At 45.0% G+C, this 27,232-nt stretch overlaps 1 protein-coding gene across 1 annotated transcript in view; it reads right to left on the bottom strand.

Moving 5' to 3' along the window:
- Window positions 1-4,460: 4,460 nt before the first annotated feature.
- The window catches only part of LOC138357425 (caldesmon-like), a 91,322-nt gene continuing 68,550 nt past the window's right edge, over window positions 4,461-27,232 (bottom strand). The window contains exon 2 of the mRNA XM_069314275.1: window positions 4,461-4,649. Within this exon, the coding sequence (XP_069170376.1) occupies window positions 4,461-4,649 (189 nt within the window). The remainder of the gene's footprint in view (window positions 4,650-27,232) is intronic.

The raw sequence follows: 27,232 nt of genomic DNA, 5'->3' as shown, positions 1-27,232 counted from the left end.
ACGCTGGTTTCTTACGGCGCTGCTTCGTCACGGATACCAGATGACGCCCAGGACTCTCTCTCTCTATCATGTGTTTGTGTGTGTATTCACTTAATTGTTCTTGCGGGGGTTGAGCTTTACTCTTTCGGCCCGCCTCTCAACTGTCAATCAATCAACTATAACAAACTACTAACTAACTAATTAGTTTTTCCCGCACACACACACACACACACACCCGGGAAGGAGCTCCGTAACACCTGTCTAACTCCCAAGTATCTATTTACTGCTAGGTAACAGGAGCATTAGGGTGAAAGAAACTTTGCCCATTGGTTCTGAGGGAATCGAACCCGGGTCACAGAATTACGAGTCCTGCGCGCTGTCCACTCAGCTACCAGACACCTGTCAGTTAGCGTGTGTGTGTACTCACCTAATTGTGCTTGTGGGGCATTGAGCTCTGGCTCTTTGGTCCCGCCTCTCAACTGTCAATCAACTGATGTACAGATTCCTGAACCTACTGGGCCCTATCATATCTACATTTGAAAATATGTATGAAGTCAGCCTCCACCACATCACTGCCTAATGCATTCCATCTGTTAGTACCCTGACACTGAAAAAGTTCTTTCTAACGTCCCTGTGGCTCACTTGGGTACTAAGTTTCCACCTGTGTCCCCTTGTTCGTGTTCCACCCGTGTTAAACAGTTTATCTTTATGTACCTTGTCAATTCCTCTGAGAATTTTGTAGGTAGTGATTATGCCTCCCCTTACTCTTGTGTCTTCGAGTGTCGTGAGGTACATTCCCGCAGCCTTTCTTCGTAACTCATGCCTCTTAGTTCTCGGACTAGCCTTGTTGCATATCTCTGAACTTATTAAAGCTTCGCCTTGTGATGGACAAGCTGGGACCGAATACTCCAGGATTGGTCTGACAAATGTGGTATACAAGGTTTTGAATGATTCCTTACACAGGTTCCTGAAAGCAGTTCTGATGTTAGCCAGCCTCGCACACGCCGCCGATGTTATACTTTTGACGTGGGCATTAGGAGACAGGTTTGGTGTGATATCAACTCCTAGATCCTTCTCCCTGTCCGTTTGATGAAAGACTTCATCTCCAATTCTGTATCCTGCGTCTGGCCTCCTGTTTCCACTGCCTAATTTCATTACCTTACATTTTCTCGGGTTGAACTTTAGTAGACATTTGTTGGGCCGTTCATTCAGTCTGTCTAGGTCATCTTACGGCCTCATACTGTCTTCCTCCATCTTAATCCTCCTCATAATTTTGGCATCATCAGCAAACAATGAGAGGAATGATTCTATACCATTTGGAAAATCATTTACACATATAAAAAAAGTATGGGGTCAAAGGACTTAATTCTGCTGGACCCCACTGGTGACGTCTCGCCAATCTGAGACCTCACCCCTCACAGTGACTCGCTGTCTTCTGTTACTTAGGTACTCCCTTATCCAATGGAGTACCTTCCCTTTCTCTTCTGTCTGCATCTCCAGCTTTCGCACTAGTCTCTGGTGTGGCACTGTGTCAAAGGCTTTCTGGCAATCCAAAAATATGCAGTCTGCCCACCCCTCTCTTTCTTGTCTGATTCTTGTTGCCTGATCGTAGAATTTAATTAATCCTGTGAGGCATAACTTGCCATCCCTGAAACCATGTTGATGTTGTGTCACAAAGTTCCTTCGCTCCAGATGTTCCACTAACTTTTTTCGCATAATTTTCTCCATGAGCTTGCAAGGTATGCAAGTTAGGGACATTCGCCTGTAGTTCAGTGCCTCCTGTCTATCCCCCTTCTTGTATATCGGGACTACCTATGCTGTCTTCCAAATTTTTGGCAGTTAACCTGTTACCAGTGATTTGTAATACACCATGGAGAGTGGCAGGTACAGTGCGTCCACTCCTTCCTTTAGTATCCAACTCTAGCAAAAGCTTCCTTACATCCCCACTGGTAATCTCAAATTCTTCTAGTGGTGCCTGATTAACTATTCCTGCTCTTATCTCTGGAACTTCTTCTTGCTCTAATGTTAAAACTTCCTGGAATTTCTGATTGAGTTCCTCGCACACTTCTTTGTCGTCAGTAGCGAATCTATCTGCCCCATCCTCAGCTTCATTACCTGTTTCTTCATGGTTGTCTTTCTCCTGATGTGACTGTGCAGGAATTTGAGTTGAGTCTTAGCCTTGCTTGCTATGTCATTTTCATATTGCCCTTCTGCCTCTATTCTCATCCTGACGTATTCATTCCTGGCTCTCTAGTATCCTTCTCTGTTCTCAAGTGCCCTGTTATTTCTATAGTTTCTCCATGCTCTTTTACTTTGTTGTTTAGCTAGCCTACATCTCTGATTAAACCATGGATTTCTCATCTGCAATTAATTTTTTACCTTTAGGGCCAAGATAAACTTTTCTGCGGTCTCCTTGCACTTCTGCATGATGTATTCCATCATATCGTGGTCTGTCTTTCCCCTTAGCTCTGTTTCCTATGTTATAATTATTATAAATTTTCTCATCTCCTCGTAATTTCCCTTATGGAATTCTAGCCTTTTCCTTTCAGTTCCCTTTCTCAAGTACTTTAACCCTTCTTCGACCAGATACTCGAAGAAGAGTTATACCATAGTACACGGTGGTCGTAGTACATAGTACACTACACTCGACCATAGTACACTGTGGTCGTTCATTCCTACCGGGGCCTTGAAGTTATTTTCCCTTATGTCGGAGTCATTCAGATTGAAGACTAGGTTGAGTGTCGCTGGCTCATCATTTCCCTTCATTTTTGTGGGTTCCCTGACATGCTGGCTTAAAACGTTTTTAGTTGCCACATCCAGTACTTTAGCTCTCCACATTTCCTCTCCTCCATGCAGTTCCTTGTTCTCCCAGTCTATCCTTCCGTAATTGAAGTCCCCCATGAAGAGCAGATGGGATCGATTTCTACAGGCAGCAGAGGCTGCCCTCTTAATTATGTTGTTAACTGCCATATTGTTTCTGCCATACTTTTGCCTGGGTCTTCTGTCATTAGGTGGAGGATTATATATCACTGTTACTGCTACTCTTGGTTCTCCATTCGTTATGGTGCCTATTATGTAGTCTCTAAACCGTTCACAGCCTGGGATAACCATCTCCTTGAAACTCCATTCCTTTCTCATGAGTAGGGCCACTCTGCCTCCTCTACTACCCTCTCTCTCTTTCCTTATTACAGTGTAATCCTGGGAACACCACATTCTTTATGATTCCTGAGAGTTTTGTTTTCGTGAGTCCAATTACATCTGGGTTTACTTCTTGTGCTCTTTCGCTAAGTTCACTTGCCTTGCTTATAATCCCGTCTATGTTCGAGTACATCACCTTGAAGCTGACTCTTTTCTGTCCATCCTCCGCTTCTCTTGATTCCACAGGAGTAGGTAAACATGGAGGGTCTGGGATGGGGAGGGGGAAGGGGGGCCCTAGGTTGTGAGGGAGGGCTGAGGGTGAGGGGGACCTGGGATTGAGGGGACTGGGAGGATCCAGTTTGGAGAGGGAAGGGGCGAAGTGAGGGCTTGTAGGGGTGGGGGAGAAGGGAGGGCTTGGGTGGTTGGGAAAAGAGGGGGGTTTGGGGGGAAGAGCTGGAGGGAGGGCTTGGGGAGGTGGGGGAGAAATGAGGGCTTGGGAAGAGGGGAAGAAAAGAGGGCTTGTGGGGGCAGAAGAGGAGGGAGAGCTTGGGGAGGGTTAGGGAGAAGGAAGGGATTAGGGTGGTGGGGGAGCGTAGGGGCTTCCTGGTCATATCTCTCTGCAGGAATACCTTTTTGAACTTCAGTACATTGAGTAGGCTGCTCTTCTTTGCTAAAATTTCTTCTTTTGTGTCCTTGCTTTTGAAAACCACTTTTATCAATCGATCTTTGTTCTTGTTGTACCGGCCAAGCCTGAAAACCTTTTCTATATTCTGTTCTTCTCTCTCCATCTGCACCCCTTCAAGGATCTCTTTGACTGTGGCTTTGTCCATATCTCCCTTCTCCTCTGGCGTGGCCCCTATTTGCTCCTTAATACCTACTACGATTACTGCTCTTTTCCTCTCTATCAGTCAGCTAGTGCATCTTGCTGCTTCCTGAGAATCTTCTCGAGTTTATCTTGAGTTGATTTCGGGGCTTTGATTTTAGTGTCCCCGCGGCCCGGTCCTTGACCAGGCCTCCATCCCCAGGAAGCAGCTCGTGACAGCTGACTAACTCCCAGGTACCTATTTACTGCTAGGTAACAGGGGCATAGGGTGAAAGAAACTCAGCCCATCGTTTCTCGCTGGCGCCCTTGATCGAACCTGGGACCGTAGGATCACAAGTCCAGTGTACTGTCCTCTCGGCCGACCAGCTCCCCAGAAGCAACTAGCAGAAGTAGCAACTTTCATGACAATTTCCTGTTCTGCAGAGACAACTTCCGGGGTCCTTCTAAGTATGTCTGCAAATGAGAGTTGTAATGTAGAAGTCCCTTCTATAGATACCTTACCATCTTCCTGAGGGATGGTTCATGTCTGATATTCGGGATTCTCTTTCAGGATTTTAATCTCCTCCCTTGCCTCAATCAGCTCATCCTGCAGGTTGGCTACCTTTTCCCTCATTACCTGTAGTTCCACCCTGATTTCACTCAACATTTGAAGGAGTGCATCCTCAAGCGAGACATCGTGTCCTCCTCCTCCCTCTGTGTTATGTCTGCTCTGTGCCATGTTTATTTTCAATTCCAGTTCTCCAATCCAATGTGTGTGTGTGTGTGCTCACCTAATTGTACTCACCTAATTGTGCTTGCGGGGGCTGAGCTTTGGCTCTTTGGTCCCGCCTCTCAACCGTCAATCAACTGGTGTACAGATTCCTGAGCCTACTGGGCTCTATCATATCTACATTTGAAACTGTGCATGGAGTCAGCCTCCACCACATCACTTCCTAGTGCATTCCATTTACTAACTACTCTGACACTGAAAAAGTTCTTTCTAATGTATCTGTGGCTCATTTGGGTACTCAGTTTCCACCTGTGTCCCCTTGTTCGCGTCCCTCCAGTGTTGAATAGTTCATCTTTGTTTACCCGGTCGATTCCCCTGAGAATTTTGTAGGTTGTGATCATGTCCCCCCTTACTCTTCTGTCTTCCAGTGTCGTAAGGTGCATTTCCCGCAGCCTTTCCTCATAACTCATGCCTCTTAGTTCTGGGACTAGTCTAGTAGCATACCTTTGGACTTTTTCCAGCTTCGTCTTGTGCTTGACAAGGTACGGGCTTCATGCTGGGGCCGCATACTCCAGGATTGGTCTTACATATGTGGTGTACAAGATTCTGAATGATTCCTTACACAGGTTCCTGAACGCCGTTCTGATGTTAGCCAGTCGTGTGTGTGTGTGTGTGTGTGTGTGTGTGTGTGTGTGTGTGTATTCACCTAGTTGTGTTTGCGGGGGTTGAGCTTTGCTCTTTCGGCCTGCCTCTGAACTGTCAATCAACTGTTTACTAACTGCTACTTTTATTTTTTTTCACACTACACTCACACACACCCCAGGAAGCAGCCCATGACAGCTGACTAACTCCCAGGTACCTATTTACTCCTAGGTAACAGGGGGCATTGAGGGTGAAAGAAACTTTGCCCATTTGTTTCTGCCTAGTGCAGGAATCGAACCCGCGCCACAGAATTACGAGTCCTGCGCGCTGTCCACCCCTCTACCAGGACCCCCCTGGTAGGGGGGGGGCTGGTAAGGGGGAATTGTGTGTGTGTGTGTGCGTGCATGCGTGTGTGCATGTGTGCGTGTGTACTCACCGATTTGTACTCAGCTATTTGTGCTTGCAGGGATTGAGCTCTGGCTCTTTAGTCCCGCCTCTCAACTGTCAATCTGTACAGATTCCTGAGCCTACTGGGCTCTATCATATCTACATTTAAAACTGTGTATAGAGTCAGCCTCCACCACATCACTGCCTAATGCATTCCATCTGTTAACTACTCAGACACTGAAAAAGTTCTTTCTAACGTCCCTGTGGCTCATTTGGGTACTAAGTTTCCACCTGTTTCCCCGTGTTCATGTACCACAAGTGTTGAATAGTTTATCCTTGTCCACCCTGTCAATACCCCTGAGGATTTTGTAGGGTTGTGATCATGTCTCCCCTTACTCTTCTGTCTTCCAGTGGCGTCAGGTGCAACTCTCTCCCCTCCGTGGTGCCTCCTTGCCTTGGTGAGGGGCTCACGTACACTTCCCTGGGACCAGTGTGGGTTGCCTTTGCCCCCTCTTTGGTTGGTGTACGTGCTGAAGGGCACCATATAGGGGCCTTGTGAGCCATCGGACCACCCGCTGGAGGGGTCGCCTGTGAGGGGGCCGCCCTGAGTGGATGGTTGGGTGACCAGGCTGGGGCGATAGGGGGGGATGGGGTCTTAGCAATAGTGTGGGAAAATGGACGATGTAGTAGGACTCCCCTGATGAAAAGGGGAAGCACCGCTGGGGACGACGCACCCTTCCTTCACTGGCCTGTGCTTGGCCTCCCTGGCTGCCCTGGTAGGTGGTATCCCTTGGTTCCAGGTCCCAAACTTTTGATATTGTTTGCTGCATGTAAGACGACACGACTTCTCTTACCCAGGCTCATGGGGTGGGCGACCAGGCCCCTGAGTCGGACCATCCTGGAAGACCGGGATCTGTAGTCCCCACTACAGAGGCCCGGTTTAGGCCCAGACCGGACTCTTCCTCCATGCTCCCCTCCCTCTTCTGTGGTTGGGTCGAGCCCCAAGCCTGCTGTGGTGACCGCCTAGTCCCCTTGCACGGCTCCATCTCTTATTGTGACTACTGCGCCTTTTGACCTGTCTCTCTCTAAAGGTTCTCATAGCTGTCCCCGCCACGGCTGCTCTCGTATGCTCTTGGTCCTGCTATGTGGACTAAGTACTTTGACCTCCATCCTTTAGATTCAACTCCTGACGATTTTTCCCTTCATAAGCATCTTGTAGATTCCGTAGATGCCTCTGTTACCTTCAACCCCACCTGTCTCAGTACCTGTGTAGTTGCTGCTCCTTCTCAGGATGCAGTCACCCGCTTGGCTGCCTTATCCTACCTTGGCGAGACCCCTGCTCGGGTCTCAAAGAACGCTCGGTTAAATGCTAGTGTTGGCACTGTTCTCCTTTTGCACCATGTTGCAATCGGTGTTAGGAATCTAAAAGACTGCCACCAGGATATCAAGCATATCCTCGAGGCCCAGGGTCATTCTGTCCTCCAGGTGGATACGTTTACTCTTCACCCTCGTGGTCATTGCATCTGCTCCTTCGGGTTGTGAAGATTACCTTTAATGGTAGGACCCTTCCACCCTCCGTCATTCTTGCTGGTGCCAGATGCTCCATTCTGGAGTATATTCCGTCTCCTCGGCTCTGCAATAAGTGCTGGAGGTTTGGGCATGGTACCCTCAAATGCTCAAGTCCTGTCTCTCTCTTTCCCATGTGTGTAGGCGAGGGTCACTTTTAGTTGGAGTGCACTTCTCCCCCAGTTCGCTGCCTCAATTGTGGTGAGGGTCCACCCTACCTTCTCCCGTGCGTGTATACGTTACAAACTTGAGGCGGCTGTCCTCTACTTGAAGCACCGGGACCGTTTGTCTTTTCATGGTCCCCCCTCCTGGTTCTCTGTCTAGGGTTCCCTTTCTTTCTACCCAGACTGTCATGTCTCCTGTGTCTTCTTTCTCCTCTCCCTCTGGTCCCCTTCCCGTCATTCGCCTCCGTCTCTTGGCTCTCCACGCCGCCTGACTGTGCGGGCCGATGTCCATCGCTCTCCTGGTGGTCGTGTTGTTCGCTCTCGCTCTTCTCCTATTATGACGCTGGAGTCTGTTGCCCAGTACATTGCTGCTAAGACACCTGTCTCTTTGAGTCAGAAGCGAAAACCTGGCTCCTCTCCTTCCTCCTCCTCCTCGGTAGGTAAGAAGGCTTCTCTTTCTGCTTCACCCCCTATCTCTGATTCTATCGTTCCTTCCCCTCCCGCTTCGGTGGTAGAGCCCCCCTGTTCCTACTGTGGGTGTTCTTTAGCCCCCAGTTCCGTCTCATTTACTGCTCATGCTGAGGTGTGCTCCCCTCTCTCTGCCCCTCCTCCTCCTCCTCTTCCTTCTCCTACTCTAGACCCTGCTCATCCACCTCTGGTCCGTCCTCCCGCTTCTTTCCCTCCTTCTTTACTCAGTTTACCCATGCCCCCTAACCCTGACTTCGCTGACCCTGATCCTGATCCTGACCCTGTGCTTCTTTAACGTATTGTGTTACTTTTTCACCTCTGTTTCTTCTTTGCTCTCTGAAGCTATCCTTTCTCTTTTTGCAGATGTCTATTCTTCAATGGAACACCCATGGATATCATGCCAAATTCCTTGACCTCCAACTTCTAATTTCACAGTTTTCGCCCCTTTGTGTCTGTCTCCAGGAGCCGATGCTTGGTGCTTGTCCCAGTTGCTTCCGTGGCTATTCTTTTCTCTCCCCCTCCCCCCCTCTCACAGCTGTTGCTGGGGCCCATAACTCTTCTGCTCTCTTGATTCGCTCAGACGTTCCCTTCATCCCCTTACTTTTTTCCTCGCCTCTACACTGTTTTGCTGCCCGTGTCTTTGTGCGTAAAGGTACATGGTTTGTTCCATTTATCTCCCCCCCCCCCCACTGTCCCACTTTCTCTTCCCGATCTTAAACACCTCCTAGACTCCTTGTCTGAGCCTGTGCTCCTGCTGGGTGATTTCAATTGTCATAATGCCCTTCGGGGTAATGTGCTGACAAACACCCGGAGTTGCCTCCTTGAACCTTTCATCCTCTCTTCTTCCCTGTCCTTTCTTAATTCTGGTGAGCCCACTCATTTGGACTCTTGGACTCGCTCCCTTTCCTGTCTCGATCTTTCTCTGTGCTCCTCACCACTTTCGTTAGATTTCGGGTGGCGGGTCCTTGATGACCTCCATGGCAGTGACCATTTTCCTATCCTTGTTTCTTTTTCTCTCTTTTCACCCTCCTCTCTCCTTCCCTAGGTGGTGGTTTGCCAAGGCTGACTGGCGCCTCTTTTCTCTCCGTGCTACTATTTCCGACCTCTCCATTCTGACTCTCCCTCGCACTCTCCTTCTTTTTCATGACACTGTCTTCGACGTTGCCCTCCTCTCTATTCCTCGCTCTTCCTCTCTTGGGACGTGGAAGTGCGTTCCCTGGTGGAATGTGGACTGTGCTCGGGCTGTCTGCTGTAAGCGTGCAGTCTGGAAGAGACATCGCCACCGGCAGACTGTTGGGTCTTTTCATTTTTTTCGGAAGGCAAGTGCGGTGGCCCGTAGGACCATCCGTGCGGCTAAACGTTCTTGCTGGATATCTTATGTCTCCACCGTTACGTCCGAGACTCCTCTACCACTGATCTGGAAACGTATCCACAACATTGCAGGTAAGTTCGTTCCCGATGTCTCGCCGGTCCTTTGCCTCCGTGGTGCTCTTGTGGCAGACCCGTTGCAGGTCGCGACTGAACTGGATTCCCACTTTTCATCTGTGAGTTCTGGTTCTCATCTTCTCCAATCCTTCCTTCTTTGTAAGCCTATTCTTGAATCTCGTCCTTTAAATTTCTGTACTCATCTTCGCCTTCCCTATAATGATCCCTTCTCTCTTTCTCTGAGCTTCAGTCTGCGGTTCTATAGCGGTGGGCTTCGCTGGCATTCATTATGAAATGCTTCGCCATTTCCCTCTGTGCACGTCTCAGTATTTACTGAGTCTGTACAATCGGGTGTGGGAGTCGTCGTCAGTCCCTGAAGACTGGCTCGATGCTGTTGTCCTCCCTGTTCGGAAACCATGGTCTCTCGGGTCATCTCCCAAGGATTTCCATCCTATTGCCCTCACGAGTTGTGTCTGCAAGCTTTTTGAACGTATGGTTAACGCTCTTTTGATGTGGTTGTTAGAACTCTATCACCACCTCTCCCATTCTTATTTGGTTTTCGCAAGTGCCGCAGCACAACGGATGTCCTGGTGAACTTGGAGGTCTATATTCGTACTGCTTTTGCTGTGAAGACCTCCGTAGTTGCCGTCCTTTTTGACCTGGAAAAGGCTTACGACACTATCTGGCGGTATCATATTCTGTCTTAACTTCATTCTTTTGGCCTTCGTGGGAATCTCCCTATCTTCCTCCAGAGTTTCCTCTTGTGTCGTTCCTTTCGTGTGCGGCTTGGTACCACTCTCTCTGCCCCTTTTAGGCGGTATGAGGGTGTACCCCAGAGTAGTGTTCTGAGTACTACTCTTTTTCTAGTGGCCCCTCAACGGTCTTCTTTCCTCTCTGCCTTCTGGTGTCTTCTCCGCTCTCTATCTTGACAATCTTACCCTTTGCTGTCAGGGTGATGATTCGCCTCTCCTTCAACGGCGGCTTCAACTTGCGATTGATGCCATGTCATCTTGGGCCACCGATCATGGCTTCAAGTTCTCTGCGCCTAAGACTTGTGCTATGACTTTTACTCGGAAGCATGTCGTTCTTCGTCCCTCTTTGTCGCTTTATGGTCATTCCCTTGTGTACAGGAATTCTGCTAACCTTTTGGGGTTAGTCTTTGACACTTATTTGTCTTGGTCAGCCCATATCTCTTACCTCCAAGTTGAATGCTCTAAGGCCCTTAACCTACTTAAGGTTTTGTCCCATACTTCTTGGGGAGCAGATAGACGCAAACTCCTCTATTTGCAGTCCTCTCTCATCCTGTCTAAACTCGATTATGGTTGCCCTGCATACTCTTCTGCTTCTCCTTCTTCTGTTCACTATCTTGATGCTCTGCACCATGCTGGATTGCGTCTCAGCTCTGGTGCATTTCGTTCGATTCCCACCCTCAGTTTGTATGTTGACACTGGCTTCCTCTCTCTCCAGGACTGCCGTGATCGCTATTGTCTTCGCTATCTTGCGCGGTCCTTACAACATCCTTCCTCTCGCTTCTGTCGTGCTTTAACTATTACCCCTCCTGCGGTTCCTGTTCCTCTTCATCGTCTCCCTCTTTCTGTCCCGTTATCTCGCTTACAGGTTTCTCTTTCTGTTCATATTTCTAATGTTTCTCCTCGTATTGTTCCTTCCTTGCCTCCGTGGAGATTCCCCTTCCAAAGTTTTGTACGTCCTTGACTCGCTTCAATAAAGCTTTTATCCCTCCTACGGTTCTGAAACGCCTTTTCCTTGAGCACTTTTCTTCGCACTCCCACTCTATTTCCGTCTTCACCGATGGGTCTAAGTCTGCGGAAGGTGTGGGCGACTCTGTTGTTTTTCCTGACCACACTTATGTGTCGCCTCCCTTCGGAGGCTAGCATCTTCACAGCAGAACTTTATGCTATTATCTATGCTCTCTGTCTCTTGCTTTCTCATTGTCGTTCCTCCTTTGTGGTTGTAGTTGACTCTTGTAGTACCCTCATCGCTCTAGGGTCCTTTAATCCTGTCCATCCGGTGATCATCGAAATTCATCATTGGTTGTTTCTTATTTCTAGTAAATTTAAATCAGTAGAGTCTTGCTGGGTTCCCAGCCATATTGGCGTTTCTTTAAATAAGCGTGCAGATGCTGCCGTTAGGAAAGCTATCCGTTCTTGTCCCATCTCCTGTAAATGTATTCGTTATTCCGGCTATTATCCTGTTATTCATTCCTCCACCCTTGCCCGTAGGCAGGATTGTTGATCCTCTGTAGTTAGTAACAAGCTGCGTACTCTCAAACGCAGTGTGTGCCCGTGGCATTCCTCCTACCACCATAACCGGCGGTGGGAAACTGTTTTGGCAAGGCTGCAGATTGGCTATACTCGCTTAACCCACAGTCACTTAATGGAGCACCACCCTGTTCCTTATTGTCAAAATTGCGTTGTCCCTCTTACAGTTGTGCATATCCTTGTTGAATGTTCTGACTTCCAGGACGAGCGTATGTCTTGCTTTTCAACCGTCACTCGGGGTCACTTGTCCCTTGATAGAATTCTTGGTGAATCGGATACTTTTCATATTGTTCACCTTATGAGTTTCTGTTCTCATAATGGCATTCGTGGTGATATTTAGCGCCCTCTGATTATTTCGCACTTTGATGGTGCTACATAGCCTTCCTGCTTTGGTGCCTTCTTTTGATAATTACCTTAGGTGCATCTCTCATATCCTTTCCTCGTAACTCATGCCTCTTCGTTCTGGGAAGGTATGCACCTGGCATACCTCTGAAACTTTTCCAACTTTGTCTTGTGCTTAACAATGTACGGGCTCCATGCTGGGGCTGCATACTCCAGGATTGGTCTTACATATGTGGTATACAAGATTCTAAATGATTCCTTACACAGGTTCCTGATTGCTGATCTGATGTTAGCCAGCCTCGCACGTAGTTCTTTTTATGTGGGCTTCAGGAGACAGGTTTGGTGTGATATCAATCCCTAGATCTTTTACTCTGTCCGTTTCATTGAGTACTTCCTTTCCTATTCTGTATCCTGTGTCTGGCCTTCTGTTTCCGCCGCCTAGATCCATTACTTTGCATTTACTCGGGTTGAACTTGAGCAGCCATTTGTTTGACCATTCATTCAATCTGATCAGGTCATGATAGCCTCCTACTACCATCCTCTGTTTCAATCCTCTTTATAATTTTTGCATCAGCAAACATTGAGAAAAACGAGTCTATACCCTCTGGGAGATCATTTACATATATCAGAAAAGTATAGGTCCAAGGACTGACCCCTGTGGGACTCCACTCGTAACGTCTCAAAAATCTGAGACCTCACCCCTCACAGTGACTCATTGTCTTCTGTTGCATAGGTACTCCCTTATCCAATGGAGTACCTTCCCTTTCACTCCAGCCTGCATCTCCATCTTTTTCACTAGCCTCTTGCGTGTGGTACTGTATCAAAGGCTTTCTGGCAATCCCAAAATATGCAGTCTGTCCATCCCTCTCTTTCTTGCCTGATTTTTGTTGCCTGGTCGTAGAATTTAGTTAACCCTGTGAGGCAGGACTTGCCATCCCTGAACCCATGTTGATGCTGTGTTACAAAGTCGACTTCACTCCAAATGTTCCATTAGCTTCCTTCGCACAATCTTCTCCATCAGCTTGCATGGTATGCAGGTTAGGGACACTGGCCTGTAGTTCAGTGTCTCCTGTCTATCCCCTTTCTTGTATATCCGGTCTACATTAGCTGTTTTCCAAATTTCTCGCAGCTTCCCTGTTGCCAGTGATTTGTTACACACTATGGAGAGTGGCAAGCACAGTGCTTCTGCTCCTTCCTTTAGTATCCAAGGGGAGATTCCATCTGGGCCTATAGCCTTTGTCACATCCAACTCTAGTAACAACTTCCTTACTTCTCCACTGGTAATCTCAAACTCTTCTTGTGGTTCCTGGTTAACTATTCCCTCTCTTATCTCTGGAAATTCTCCTTGTTCTGAGGTGAAGACCTCCTGGAATTTCTTATTCAGGTCCTCACACACTTCCTTGTCGTTTGTAGTGAAACCTTCTGCCCCTATCCTTATTTTCTTTACCTGTTCCTTTACTGTTGTTTTTCTCCTTATGTGGCTGTGCAGCAATTTAGGCAGAGTCTTTGCCTTGCACGTGATGTTATTTTCATATTTTCTTTCTGCCTCTCTTCTCATCCTGATATATTCATTCCTGGCACTCTGGTATCTTTCTCGGCTCTCAAGTGTCCTGTTATTCCTGTAGTGTCTCCATGCCCTTTTACTTTGGTGCTTAGCTAGTCTACATCTCTGATTAAACCATGGGTTTCTCATCTTCATGTCGTTGTTTTCCTTTTGGACTGGGACAAACTTGTTTGCTGCCTCCTTGCACTTCTGCGTGATGTGGTCCAGTCTGATGTAGTCTTGGGCCGTCATACCCCTGAGCTCTGTTTCCCATGTAATATCTGTTAGAAATCTTCTTAGCTCCTCATAGTTTCCCTTACAGAAAGCCAGCCTTTTGTTTTCAGTGCTGCTCCTCAAGTTCATTAACCCTTCTTCAACCAGATACTCAAACACCAGTGTACTGTGGTCGCTCATTCCTACTGGGGCCTCAGAACCGATTTCCCTTATGGGGGCATTAGGGTGGTGTTGGAAAAGTTGTTCAATATCAATCAATATTATTTGACTAGTTGTATATGAAAAGTGCTGAAATTGTCCCAAGTTTCAGTACTGCAGCGTAAATAGAAAGGGAGATTTTTTTGTTTTTTCAACGTTTTTTACACATTTTCAAGTCTACACTTCAGAACACACGTTTCAGATATAATTATTCTGTGACACTTTTCTAACACATTAGCATATAATAAAGGATTGTGTGCTTTAGAATTTCCAAAACATCTTTAGTTTTCCTAATACAAATGTTCAAAGTTCCCCCCAAAAATTATGCAAATATGGCATGTTTATTTCTATTATAAAATCAATAAATGAACTTAGAGAAAAATGAAAACAAACAAATGTAGAGACATGCCCTCCACATATACTGTGTAAGTTTCATGTAAACTGAATAAAAAATGAATCAGTTTTGTAAACGTTTGTGTCAATTGAAAAAAAAAAAGAATAAAGTCTAAGGTTCTAAAATCTGTGGCTGAGGTTAACATCAACCAATTTTCTCCAAAATTGGCATCCTTACAGATAGGCTTACGTACAGTCAGGTGTGTAAGTTTGATGCAAATCGCCCAAAAAAAAAATGAAAAAAAAATACATTTTTTTTCTTAAATTTTTTTTACAATTAAACTAATTATAATATTTGTTTAATATATGCTATTGTGATAGCAAAGAATCATAGCTATGATTTCAGTTGACACTTTTGATTGATAATCGATTTTGACCATTTTGGCATAATTTTCACAACTACTTCAATATTTTTTTCCCCTTCCTATTTATGCTACGGTGCTGCACCTTGGACCAGATGAAACACTTTTCATATAGAACGTATCAAAAAAGTTTGATTGAAATTGAACGAGTTTTCATTTCGTGTTTTCATTTCGGTGTGCGTGCGTGTGCTTGTCCGTGCATGTGCGTGCTTGTTTGTGTGTGTGTGTGTGTGTGTGTGTGTGTGTGTGTGTGTGTGTGTACGTGCTTGTATATGAGTTCGTGTGTGTGTGTGTGTATGTGTGCTCACCTAATTGTGCTTGCGGGGGTTGAGCTTTGGCTCTTTGGTTCCGCCTCTCAACTGTCAATCAACTGGTGTACAGATTCCTGAGTTTACTGGGCTCCATGTACTCACCTAGTTGTACTCACCTAGTTGTGTTTGCGGGGGTTGAGCTCTGGCTCTTTGGTCCCGCCTCTCAACCGTCAATCAACAGGTGTACAGGTTCCTGAGCCTATTGGGCTCTATCATATTTACACTTGAAACTGTGTATGGAGTAAGCCTCCACCACATTACTTCCTAATGCATTCCATTTGTCAACCACTCTGACACTAAAAACGTTCTTTCTATTATCTGTGTGTGTGTGTGTGTGTGTGTGTGTGTGTGTGTGTGTGTGTGTGTGCGTGTGCGTGCGTGTGCTTGTCCGTGCATGTGCGTGCTTGTTTGTGTGTGTGTGTGTGTGTGTGTGTGTGTACGTGCTTGTATGAGTTCGTGTGTGTGTGTGTGTTTGTGTGCTCACCTAATTGTGCTTGCAGGGGTTGAGCTTTGGCTCTTTGGTCCCGCCTCTCAACTGTCAATCAACTGGTGTACAGATTCCTGGGCCTACTGGGCTCCATGTACTCACCTAGTTGTACTCACCTAGTTGTGTTTGCGGGGGTTGAGCTCTGGCACTTTGGTCCCGCCTCTCAACCGTCAATCAACAGGTGTACAGATTCCTGAGCCTATTGGGCTCTATCATATCTTCCTTTGAAACGGTGTATGGAGTCAGCCTCCACCACATCACTTCCTAGTGCATTCCATTTGTCAACCACTCTGACACTAAAAAAGTTCTTTCTAATATCTCTGTGGCTCATTTGGGCACTCAGTTTCCACCTGTGTCCCCTTGTGCGTGTTCCCCCTTGTGTTAAATAGACTGTCTCCATCTAACCTATCAATTCCCTTCAGAATCTTGAAAGTGGTGACCATGTCTCCCCTAACTCTTCTGTCTTCCAGCGAAGTGAGGTTTAATTCCCGTAGTCTCTCCTCGTAGCTCATACCTCTCAGCTCGGGTACTAGTCCTAGTGTGTATGTGTGTGTGTGTGTGTGTGTGTGTGTGTGTGTGTGTGTGTGTGTGTGTGTGTGTGTGTGTGTGTGTGTGTGTGTGTGTGTGTGTGTACTCACCTATTTGTGTTTGCGGGGATTGAGCTTTGGCTCTTTGGTCCCGCCTCTCAACTGTCAATCAACTGGTGTACAGATTCCTGAGCCTACTGGGCTCTATCATATCTACATTTGAAACTGTGTATGGAGTCAGCCTCCACCACATTACTGCCTAATGCCTTCCATCCGTTAACTACTCTGACACTGTAAAAGTTCCTTCTTACGTCCCTGTGGCTCATGTGGGTACTCAGTTTCCACCTGTGTCCCCTTGTTCGCGTACCACTAGTGTTGAATAGTTTATCCTTGCTTACCCGGTCGATTCCTCTGAGGATTTTGTAGGTTGTGATCATGTCTCCCCTTACTCTTCTGTCTTCCAGTGTCGTAAGGTGCATTTCCCGCAGCCTTTCCTCGTAACTCCTGCCTCTTAGTTCTGAGACTGGCCTAGTGGCATATCTTTGGACTTTTTCCAGCTTCGTCTTGTGCTTGACAAGGTACGGGCTCCATGCTGGGGCCGCATACTCCAGGATTGGTCTTACATATGTGGTGTACAAGATTCTGAATGATTCCTTACTCAGGTTCCTGAACGCTGTTCTGATGTTAGCCAGCCTCGCATATGCCGCAGACGTTATTCTTTTAATGTGGGCTTCAGGAGACAGGTTTGGTGTGATATCAACTCCTAGATCTTTCTCTCTGTCCGTTTCAATAAGTACTTCATCTCCTATTCTGTATCCTGTGTCTGGCCTCCTGTTTCCGCTGCCTAGTTTCATTACTTTGCATTTACTCGGGTTGAACTTGAGCAGCCATTTGTTTGACCATTCACTCAGTCTGTCTAGATCGTCCTGTAGCCTACTACTATCCTCCTCTCTTTCAATCCTCCTCATAATTTTTTCATCATCGGCAAACATTGAGGGAAACGAGTTTATACCCTCTGGGAGATCATTTACATATATCAGAAACTGTATAGGTTCAAGGACTGACCCCTGCGGGACTCCACTGGTGACGTCTCGCCAATCTGAGACCTCACCTCTCACACTGACTCGTTGTCTCCTGTTGCTTAGGCACTCCTTAATCCAATGGAGTACCTTACCTTTCATTCCAGTGTGTGTGTGTACTCACCTAGTTGTGTTTGCGGGGGTTGAGCTCTGGCTCTTTGGTCCCGCCTCTCAAGCGTCAATCAACAGGTGTACAGATTCCTGAGCCTATTGGGTTCTATCATATCTACACTTGAACCTGTGTATAGAGTCAGCCTCCACCACATCACTTCCTAATGCATTCCATTTGTCAACCACTCTGACACTAAAAAAGTTCTTTCTAATATCTCTGTGGCTCATTTGGGCACTCAGTTTCCACCTGTGTCCCCTTGTGCGTGTTCCCCTTGTTTTAAATAGACTGTCTTTATCTACTCTATCAATTCCCTTCAGAATCTTGAATGTGGTGATCATGTCCCCCCTAACTCTTCTGTCTTCCAGCGAAGTGAGGTTTAATTCCCGTAGTCTCTCCTCGTAGATTTCCCATGGTTGTGTGAGACGCTATCGTTGTGTGCGTCACCTGGGTATGAACGCTTCACTTCACCGGTGGGTCGAGGGTGCGAACCGAGCCGTGTTTTGAGTGGGAGGGGTTCGAGTGTGCGCCAATTGTACGTAAAATACCACGTGAGGTACTATCACCGTCTACGCCACCTACTACTGCCGTGAGCGAGCCAGCCACCCGTAGCGGGGTGCCTGATGTATGGGAATGGTGTGTAAGCCGGCAGTATGAATGAGTAAGTACCTATGTGTGTATTTCTGGTGATCAGTTGGTCTCTAAAAGCTTGAATTCGAGGTCAAGTGTTCCGTCACATTGTCACGCAGCACCTGTGAGGTGAAGTGAAGTGTGGACGAGGAGATAATCACCCTTTATTGTCATCTTGTCAGTCCAGAGGGACTTACGTCTTGTGTACACAGACGTACAGAGTGTGTGTGTGTGTGGGTACACACGGGAACAGAGTATACATAGATTAGCCAAGGACTGTGAGGATGTCCATGTAATAATTATATTATTCCATTGTGGTAATTAAATAATTTTTGATTGTGTGTGGGATGGAGTGATATCATTTTCATGTGTAGTCTTGCAGGTGTGGAATACCAAAACTGAGCGCTCAGGTATGTGTGTAACGCCAGTGATTCCTGGCAATGATTATTGAGGAGTGTACTGCAGTGTGGTCTTAATTTCTTGTATTGTTCCCAGGGCCGTGACAAGTGTGATTTATATATATATGTATTGTGGTTGCAGTATTAAAGTAATTTTGGTAGAATTTGGTGAGTGACGAGGCTGTCTGGAGAGACCGTCATCGCTCTGTCGAGTAACGTAACTCTCGAGAGTGTTTATCGGCATGCGTGATCGATAAATCACTCACCCATGTGATTTAAGGAGTGCGAGATCTCCTTAGTGTTCCCAATAACGTTTGATAGCTGTAGGCTACATGTATCAGCAGTAATTATATATATATATATATATATATATATATATATATATATATATATATATATATATATATATATATATGCGAACAAGCCTGAATGGTCCCCAGGACAATATGCAACTGAAAACTCACACCCCAGAAGTGACTCGAACCCATACTCCCAGGAGCAACGCAACTGGTATGTACAAGACGCCTTAATCCACTTGACCATCACGACCGGACATAATGAGGTGATAGCCGAAGCTATTTGAACCACCCCACCGCCGGCACTCGGATGGTAATCTTGGGCATAGCATTTTACCAAATCACCTCATTCTTTGGGGCACACGTGAGGAACACAAATCATTTGTGTTCCTCACGTGTGCCCCAAAGAATGAGGTGATTTGGTAAAATGCTATGCCCAAGATTACCATCCGAGTGCCGGCGGTGGGGTGGTTCAAATAGCTTCGGCTATCACCTCATTATGTCCGGTCGTGATGGTCAAGTGGATTAAGGCGTCTTGTACATACCAGTTGCGTTGCTCCTGGGAGTATGGGTTCGAGTCACTTCTGGGGTGTGAGTTTTCAGTTATATATATATATATATATATATATATATATATATATATATATATATATATATATATATATATATGTCGTACCTAGTAGCCAGAACGCACTTCTCAGCCTACTATGCAAGGCCCGATTTGTCTAATAAGCCAAGTTTTCCTGAATTAATATATTTTCTCTAATTTTTTTCTTATGAAATAAAAAAGTTACCCATTTCATTATGTATGAGGTCAAAAATTTTTTATTGGAGTTAAAATTAACATAGATATATGACCGAACCTAACCAACCCTACCTAACCTAACCTATCTTTATAGGTTAGGTTCGGTTAGGTAGTAGAAAAAGTTAGGTTAGGTTAGGTTAGGTAGGTTAGGTAGTCGAAAAAACATTAATTCAAAAAAACTTGGCTTATTAGGCAAATCGGGCCTTGCATAGTAGGCTGAGAAGTGTGTTCTGGCTACTAGGTACGACATATATATATATATATATATATATATATATATATATATATATATATATATGTCGTACCTAGTAGCCAGAACGCACTTCTCAGCCTAATATGCAAGGCCCAATTTGCCTAATAAGCCAAGTTTTCATGAATTAATTGTTTTTCGACTACCTAACCTACCTAACCTAACCTAACCTAACTTTTTCGGCTACCTAACCTAACCTAACCTACAAAGATAGGTTAGGTTAGGTTAGGTAGGGTTGGTTAGGTTCGGTCATATATCTACGTTAATTTTAACTCCAGTAAAAAAAATTGACCTCATACATAATGAAATGGGTAGCTTTATCTTTTCATAGGAAAAAAATTAGAGAAAATATAATATTTCAGGAAAACTTTGCTTATTAGGCAAATCGGGCCTTGCATAGTAGGCTGAGAAGTGCGTTCTGGCTACTAGGTACGACATATATATATATATATATATATATATATATATATATATATATATATATATATATATATATATATATATATATATATATATATGTCGTACCTAGTAGCCAGAACGCACTTTTCAGCCTACTATGCAAGGCCCGATTTGCCTAATAAGCCAAGTTTTCATGAATTAATTGTTTTTCGACTACTTAACCTACCTAACCTAACCTAACCTAACTTTTTCGGCTACCTAACCTAACCTAACCAATGTAGATAGGTTAGGTTAGGTTAGGTAGGGTTGGTTAGGTTCTGTCATATACCTACGTTAATTTTAACTCCAATAAAAAAAACTGACCTCATACGTAATGAAATGGGTAGCTTTATCATTTCATAAGAAACAAATTAGAGAAAATATAATAATTCAGGAAAACTTGGTTTATTAGGCAAATTGTGCCTTGCACAGTAGGCCGAGAAGTGTGTTCTGGCTACTAGGTACGACATATATATATATATATATATATATATATATATATATATATATATATATATATATATATATATATATATATATATATATATATATATATATGTCGTACCTAGTAGCCAGAACGCACTTCTCAGCCTACTATGCAAAGCCCGATTTGCCTAATAAGCCAAATTTTCCTCAAATAATATATTTTCTCTAATTTTTTTCTTATGAAATGATAAAGCTACCCATTTCATTATGTATGAGGTAAATTTTTTGTTAATGGAGTTAAAATTAACGTAGATATATGACCGAACCTAACCAACCCTACCTAACCTAACCTAACCTATCTTTATAGGTTAGGTTAGGTTAGGTACCCGAAAAAGTTAGGTTAGGTTAGGTTAGGTAGGTTAGGTAGTCGAAAAAACATTAATTCATGAAAACTTGGCTTAATAGGCAAATCGGGCCTTTCATAGTAGGCTGAGAAGTGCGTTCTGGCTACATATATATATATATATATATATATATATATATATATATATATATATATGTATATATATATATATATATATATATATATATATATATATATATATGCGAACAAGCCTGAATGGTCCCCAGGACATATGCAACTGAAAACTCACACCCCAGAAGTGACTCGAACCCATACTCCCAGAAGCAACGCAACTGGTATGTACAAGACGCCTTAATCCACTTGACCATCACGACCGGACATAATGAGGTGATAGCCGAGGCTATATGAACCACCCCACCGCCGGCACTCGGATAGTTATCTTGGGCATAGCATTTTACCAAATCACCTCATTCTTTGGGGCACACGTGAGGAACACAAATGCGAACAAGCCTGAATGGTCCCCAGGACATATGCAACTGAAAACTCACACCCCAGAAGTGACTCGAACCCATACTCCCAGAAGCAACGCAACTGGTATGTACAAGACGCCTTAATCCACTTGACCATCACGACCGGACATAATGAGGTGATAGCCGAGGCTATATGAACCACCCCACCGCCGGCACTCGGATAGTTATCTTGGGCATAGCATTTTACCAAATCACCTCATTCTTTGGGGCACACGTGAGGAACACAAATGCGAACAAGCCTGAATGGTCCCCAGGACATATGCAACTGAAAACTCACACCCCAGAAGTGACTCGAACCCATACTCCCAGAAGCAACGCAACTGGTATGTACAAGACGCCTTAATCCACTTGACCATCACGACCGGACATAATGAGGTGATAGCCGAGGCTATATGAACCACCCCACCGCCGGCACTCGGATAGTTATCTTGGGCATAGCATTTTACCAAATCACCTCATTCTTTGGGGCACACGTGAGGAACACAAATGCGAACAAGCCTGAATGGTCCCCAGGACATATGCAACTGAAAACTCACACCCCAGAAGTGACTCGAACCCATACTCCCAGAAGCAACGCAACTGGTATGTACAAGACGCCTTAATCCACTTGACCATCACGACCGGACATAATGAGGTGATAGCCGAGGCTATATGAACCACCCCACCGCCGGCACTCGGATAGTTATCTTGGGCATAGCATTTTACCAAATCACCTCATTCTTTGGGGCACACGTGAGGAACACAAATGCGAACAAGCCTGAATGGTCCCCAGGACATATGCAACTGAAAACTCACACCCCAGAAGTGACTCGAACCCATACTCCCAGAAGCAACGCAACTGGTATGTACAAGACGCCTTAATCCACTTGACCATCACGACCGGACATAATGAGGTGATAGCCGAGGCTATATGAACCACCCCACCGCCGGCACTCGGATAGTTATCTTGGGCATAGCATTTTACCAAATCACCTCATTCTTTGGGGCACACGTGAGGAACACAAATGCGAACAAGCCTGAATGGTCCCCAGGACATATGCAACTGAAAACTCACACCCCAGAAGTGACTCGAACCCATACTCCCAGAAGCAACGCAACTGGTATGTACAAGACGCCTTAATCCACTTGACCATCACGACCGGACATAATGAGGTGATAGCCGAGGCTATATGAACCACCCCACCGCCGGCACTCGGATAGTTATCTTGGGCATAGCATTTTACCAAATCACCTCATTCTTTGGGGCACACGTGAGGAACACAAATGCGAACAAGCCTGAATGGTCCCCAGGACATATGCAACTGAAAACTCACACCCCAGAAGTGACTCGAACCCATACTCCCAGAAGCAACGCAACTGGTATGTACAAGACGCCTTAATCCACTTGACCATCACGACCAGACATAATGAGGTGATAGCTGAGGCTATATGAACCACCCCACCGCCGGCACTCGGATAGTTATCTTGGGCATAGCATTTTGCCAAATCACCTCATTCTTTGGGGCACACGTGAGGAACACAAATGCGAACAAGCCTGAATGGTCCCCAGGACATATGCAACTGAAAACTCACACCCCAGAAGTGACTCGAACCCATACTCCCAGAAGCAACGCAACTGGTATGTACAAGACGCCTTAATCCACTTGACCATCACGACCGGACATAATGAGGTGATAGCCGAGGCTATATGAACCACCCCACCGCCGGCACTCGGATAGTTATCTTGGGCATAGCATTTTACCAAATCACCTCATTCTTTGGGGCACACGTGCCGGCGGTGGGGTGGTTCATATAGCCTCGGCTATATGCCGAGTATATATAATATATATATATATATATATATATATATATATATATATATATATATATATATATTAGTATATTTTGGTAGCAGTCTTTCCTGTAGACATATATTATTAAATATGACCGAAAAAGTAAGATTAATAATTCTAACACGAATTTTCTCAATCTTTCGTACATTACGCTTCACTGTTGGAGGTAAATCAAAAATCACTTCTCCAAAATTCATTTTTATTTCTAGTCTGACGCGACACGGGCGCGTTTCGTAAAACTTATTACATTTTCAAAGACTTCACAAATACACAACTGATTAAAACTTACGTCTCTCTGATATTATATCTACATTTGAGTGAGGTGGGAAGGGTGATGTGGCATTAACACAAGACAGAACAGGAGGGGATATTAATAGGGTATTAAAAGTATCAACACAAGACAGAACAGAAACAATGGGTATTGAATAGAAGTGTTTGTAGAAAGCCTATTGGTCCATATTTCTTGATGCTTCTATATTGGAGCGGAGTCTTGAGGTGGGTAGAATATAGTTGTGCAATAATTGGCTGTTGATTGCTGGTGTTGACTTCTTGATGTGTAGTGCCTCGCAAACGTCAAGCCGCCTGCTATCGCTGTATCTATCGATGATTTCTGTGTTGTTTACTAGGATTTCTCTGGCGATGGTTTGGTTATGGGAAGAGATTATATGTTCCTTAATGGAGCCCTGTTGCTTATGCATCGTTAAACGCCTAGAAAGAGATGTTGTTGTCTTGCCTATATACTGGGTTTTTTGGAGCTTACAGTCCCCAAGTGGGCATTTGAAGGCATAGACGACGTTAGTCTCTTTTAAAGCGTTCTGTTTTGTGTCTGGAGAGTTTCTCATGAGTAGGCTGGCCGTTTTTCTGGTTTTATAGTAAATCGTCAGTTGTATCCTCTGATTTTTGTCTGTAGGGATAACGTTTCTATTAACAATATCTTTCAGGACCCTTTCCTCCGTTTTATGAGCTGTGGAAAAGAAGTTCCTGTAAAATAGTCTAATAGGGGGTATAGGTGTTGTGTTAGTTGTCTCTTCAGAGGTTGCATGGCTTTTCACTTTCCTTCTTATGATGTCTTCGATGAAACCATTGGAGAAGCCGTTATTGACTAGGACCTGCCTTACCCTACAGAGTTCTTCGTCGACTTGCTTCCATTCTGAGCTGTGGCTGAGAGCACGGTCGACGTATGCGTTAACAACACTCCTCTTGTACCTGTCGGGGCAGTCGCTGTTGGCATTTAGGCACATTCCTATGTTTGTTTCCTTAGTGTAGACTGCAGTGTGGAAACCTCCGCCCTTTTCCATGACTGTTACATCTAGAAAAGGCAGCTTCCCATCCTTTTCCGTCTCGTAAGTGAAACGCAGCACGGAACTCTGCTCAAATGCCTCCTTCAGCTCCTGCAGATGTCTGACATCAGGTACCTGTGTAAAAATGTCGTCAACATACCTGCAGTATATGGCCGGTTTCAAGTTCATGTCGACTAAGACTTTTTGCTCGATGGTACCCATGTAGAAGTTTGCAAACAGGACACCTAGGGGAGAACCCATGGCGACCCCATCTACTTGCTTATACAAGTGCCCATCCGGGCTCAAGAAGGGTGCCTCTTTAGTACAAGCTTGGAGTAGTTTCCTCAGAATACTTTCTGGCATGTCAAGAGGACGACACATTCGACCTCGAGACACAAAAGAAGGTCACTACCAAAGATACCTTACAAGCAGAACTTATTGCAGAAGGAGGAAAGAATCGAGGCAACTACAGAAGCACCATACTGTCCCCCGAGCTTAAAGCGGCAGCTAAAAGCCTTCGTGAGAACAAGGAGATAGTTGTCAGGAGAGGTGACAAGTCGCCAATATATGTCATTCTTAAAAAAGACGAATATCTGGCGAAAATGAACATCATACTCTCTGACCAAACTAAGTTCCAAAGGGTAACGAAGGACACTACAGCCGAATTAAAAGCAAAGGTCAACAAACTGATCGAAACTGTGAACGCCAAGAAATCCGGACTCCACATGCCAAAGATCATTGGGGAATATAAACCTGGATATGCGTATGGAAATGTCAAGACGCACAAGCCTGGAAACCCACTTCGGCCAATCATTAGCCAGATACCCACACCCACGTACAGACTGCCGAAGCGACTCAACGGCCTGCTGACTCCTTATGTTCCTTGCGCCTTCAGCCTGAAGTCTCCAAAGGAATTTGTGGACTTACTGCGGGGCACACGGGCCACAGGGATAAGACCCTCGTTGGACGAAGAATCGCTGTTTACCAACGTACCTGTGGACGAGACAATCGGAATGATAGCCGACAGAGTGTATCGTGATCCAGCCTGTACTCCTCTTGACATGCCAGAAAGTATTCTGAGGAAACTACTCCAAGCTTGTACTAAAGAGGCACCCTTCTTGAGCCCGGATGGGCACATGTATAAGCAAGTAGATGGGGTCGCCATGGGTTCTCCCCTAGGTGTCCTGTTTGCAAACTTCTACATGGGTACCATCGAGCAAAAAGTCTTAGTCGACATGAACTTGAAACCGGCCATATACTGCAGGTATGTTGACGACATTTTTACACAGGTACCTGATGTCAGACATCTGCAGGAGCTGAAGGAGGCATTTGAGCAGAGTTCCGTGCTGCGTTTCACTTACGAGACGGAAAAGGATGGGAAGCTGCCTTTTCTAGATGTAACAGTCATGGAAAAGGGCGGAGGTTTCCACACTGCAGTCTACACTAAGGAAACAAACATAGGAATGTGCCTAAATGCCAACAGCGACTGCCCCGACAGGTACAAGAGGAGTGTTGTTAACGCATACGTCGACCGTGCTCTCAGCCACAGCTCAGAATGGAAGCAAGTCGACGAAGAACTCTGTAGGGTAAGGCAGGTCCTAGTCAATAACGGCTTCTCCAATGGTTTCATCGAAGACATCATAAGAAGGAAAGTGAAAAGCCATGCAACCTCTGAAGAGACAACTAACACAACACCTATACCCCCTATTAGACTATTTTACAGGAACTTCTTTTCCACAGCTCATAAAACGGAGGAAAGGGTCCTGAAAGATATTGTTAATAGAAACGTTATCCCTACAGACAAAAATCAGAGGATACAACTGACGATTTACTATAAAACCAGAAAAACGGCCAGCCTACTCATGAGAAACTCTCCAGACACAAAACAGAACGCTTTAAAAGAGACTAACGTCGTCTATGCCTTCAAATGCCCACTTGGGGACTGTAAGCTCCAAAAAACCCAGTATATAGGCAAGACAACAACATCTCTTTCTAGGCGTTTAACGATGCATAAGCAACAGGGCTCCATTAAGGAACATATAATCTCTTCCCATAACCAAACCATCGCCAGAGAAATCCTAGTAAACAACACAGAAATCATCGATAGATACAGCGATAGCAGGCGGCTTGACGTTTGCGAGGCACTACACACCAAGAAGTCAACACCAGCAATCAACAGCCAATTATTGCACAACTATATTCTACCCACCTCAAGACTCCGCTCCAATATAGAAGCATCAAGAAATATGGACCAATAGGCTTTCTACAAACACTTCTATTCAATACCCATTGTTTCTGTTCTGTCTTGTGTTGATACTTTTAATACCCTATTAATATCCCCTCCTGTTCTGTCTTGTGTTAATGCCACATCACCCTTCCCACCTCACTCAAATGTAGATATAATATCAGAGAGACGTAAGTTCTAATCAGTTGTGTATTTGTGAAGTCTTTGAAAATGTAATAAGTTTTACGAAACGCGCCCGTGTCGCGTCAGACTAGAAATAAAAATGAATTTTGGAGAAGTGATTTTTGATTTACCTCCAACAGTGAAGCGTAATGTACGAAAGATTGAGAAAATTCGTGTTAGAATTATTAATCTTACTTTTTCGGTCATATTTAATAATATATATATATATATATATATATATATATATATATATATATATATATATATATATATATATATATATATATATATATATATATATATATATATATAATATAATCGTAGTGTCACGGTGCCCAGTGTTATTGTGTTATTTACTGTGTGGTGAGGTTATCTTGAGATGATTTCGGGGCTTTTTAGTGTCCCCGCGGC

This window comes from Procambarus clarkii, chromosome 78, assembly GCF_040958095.1.
Source record: "Procambarus clarkii isolate CNS0578487 chromosome 78, FALCON_Pclarkii_2.0, whole genome shotgun sequence".
NCBI classification, from domain to species: Eukaryota; Metazoa; Arthropoda; class Malacostraca; order Decapoda; family Cambaridae; genus Procambarus; species Procambarus clarkii.
The sequence above is the reverse complement of the archived record's forward strand: the minus strand, read 5'-3'. Positions and strand labels throughout refer to the sequence as shown.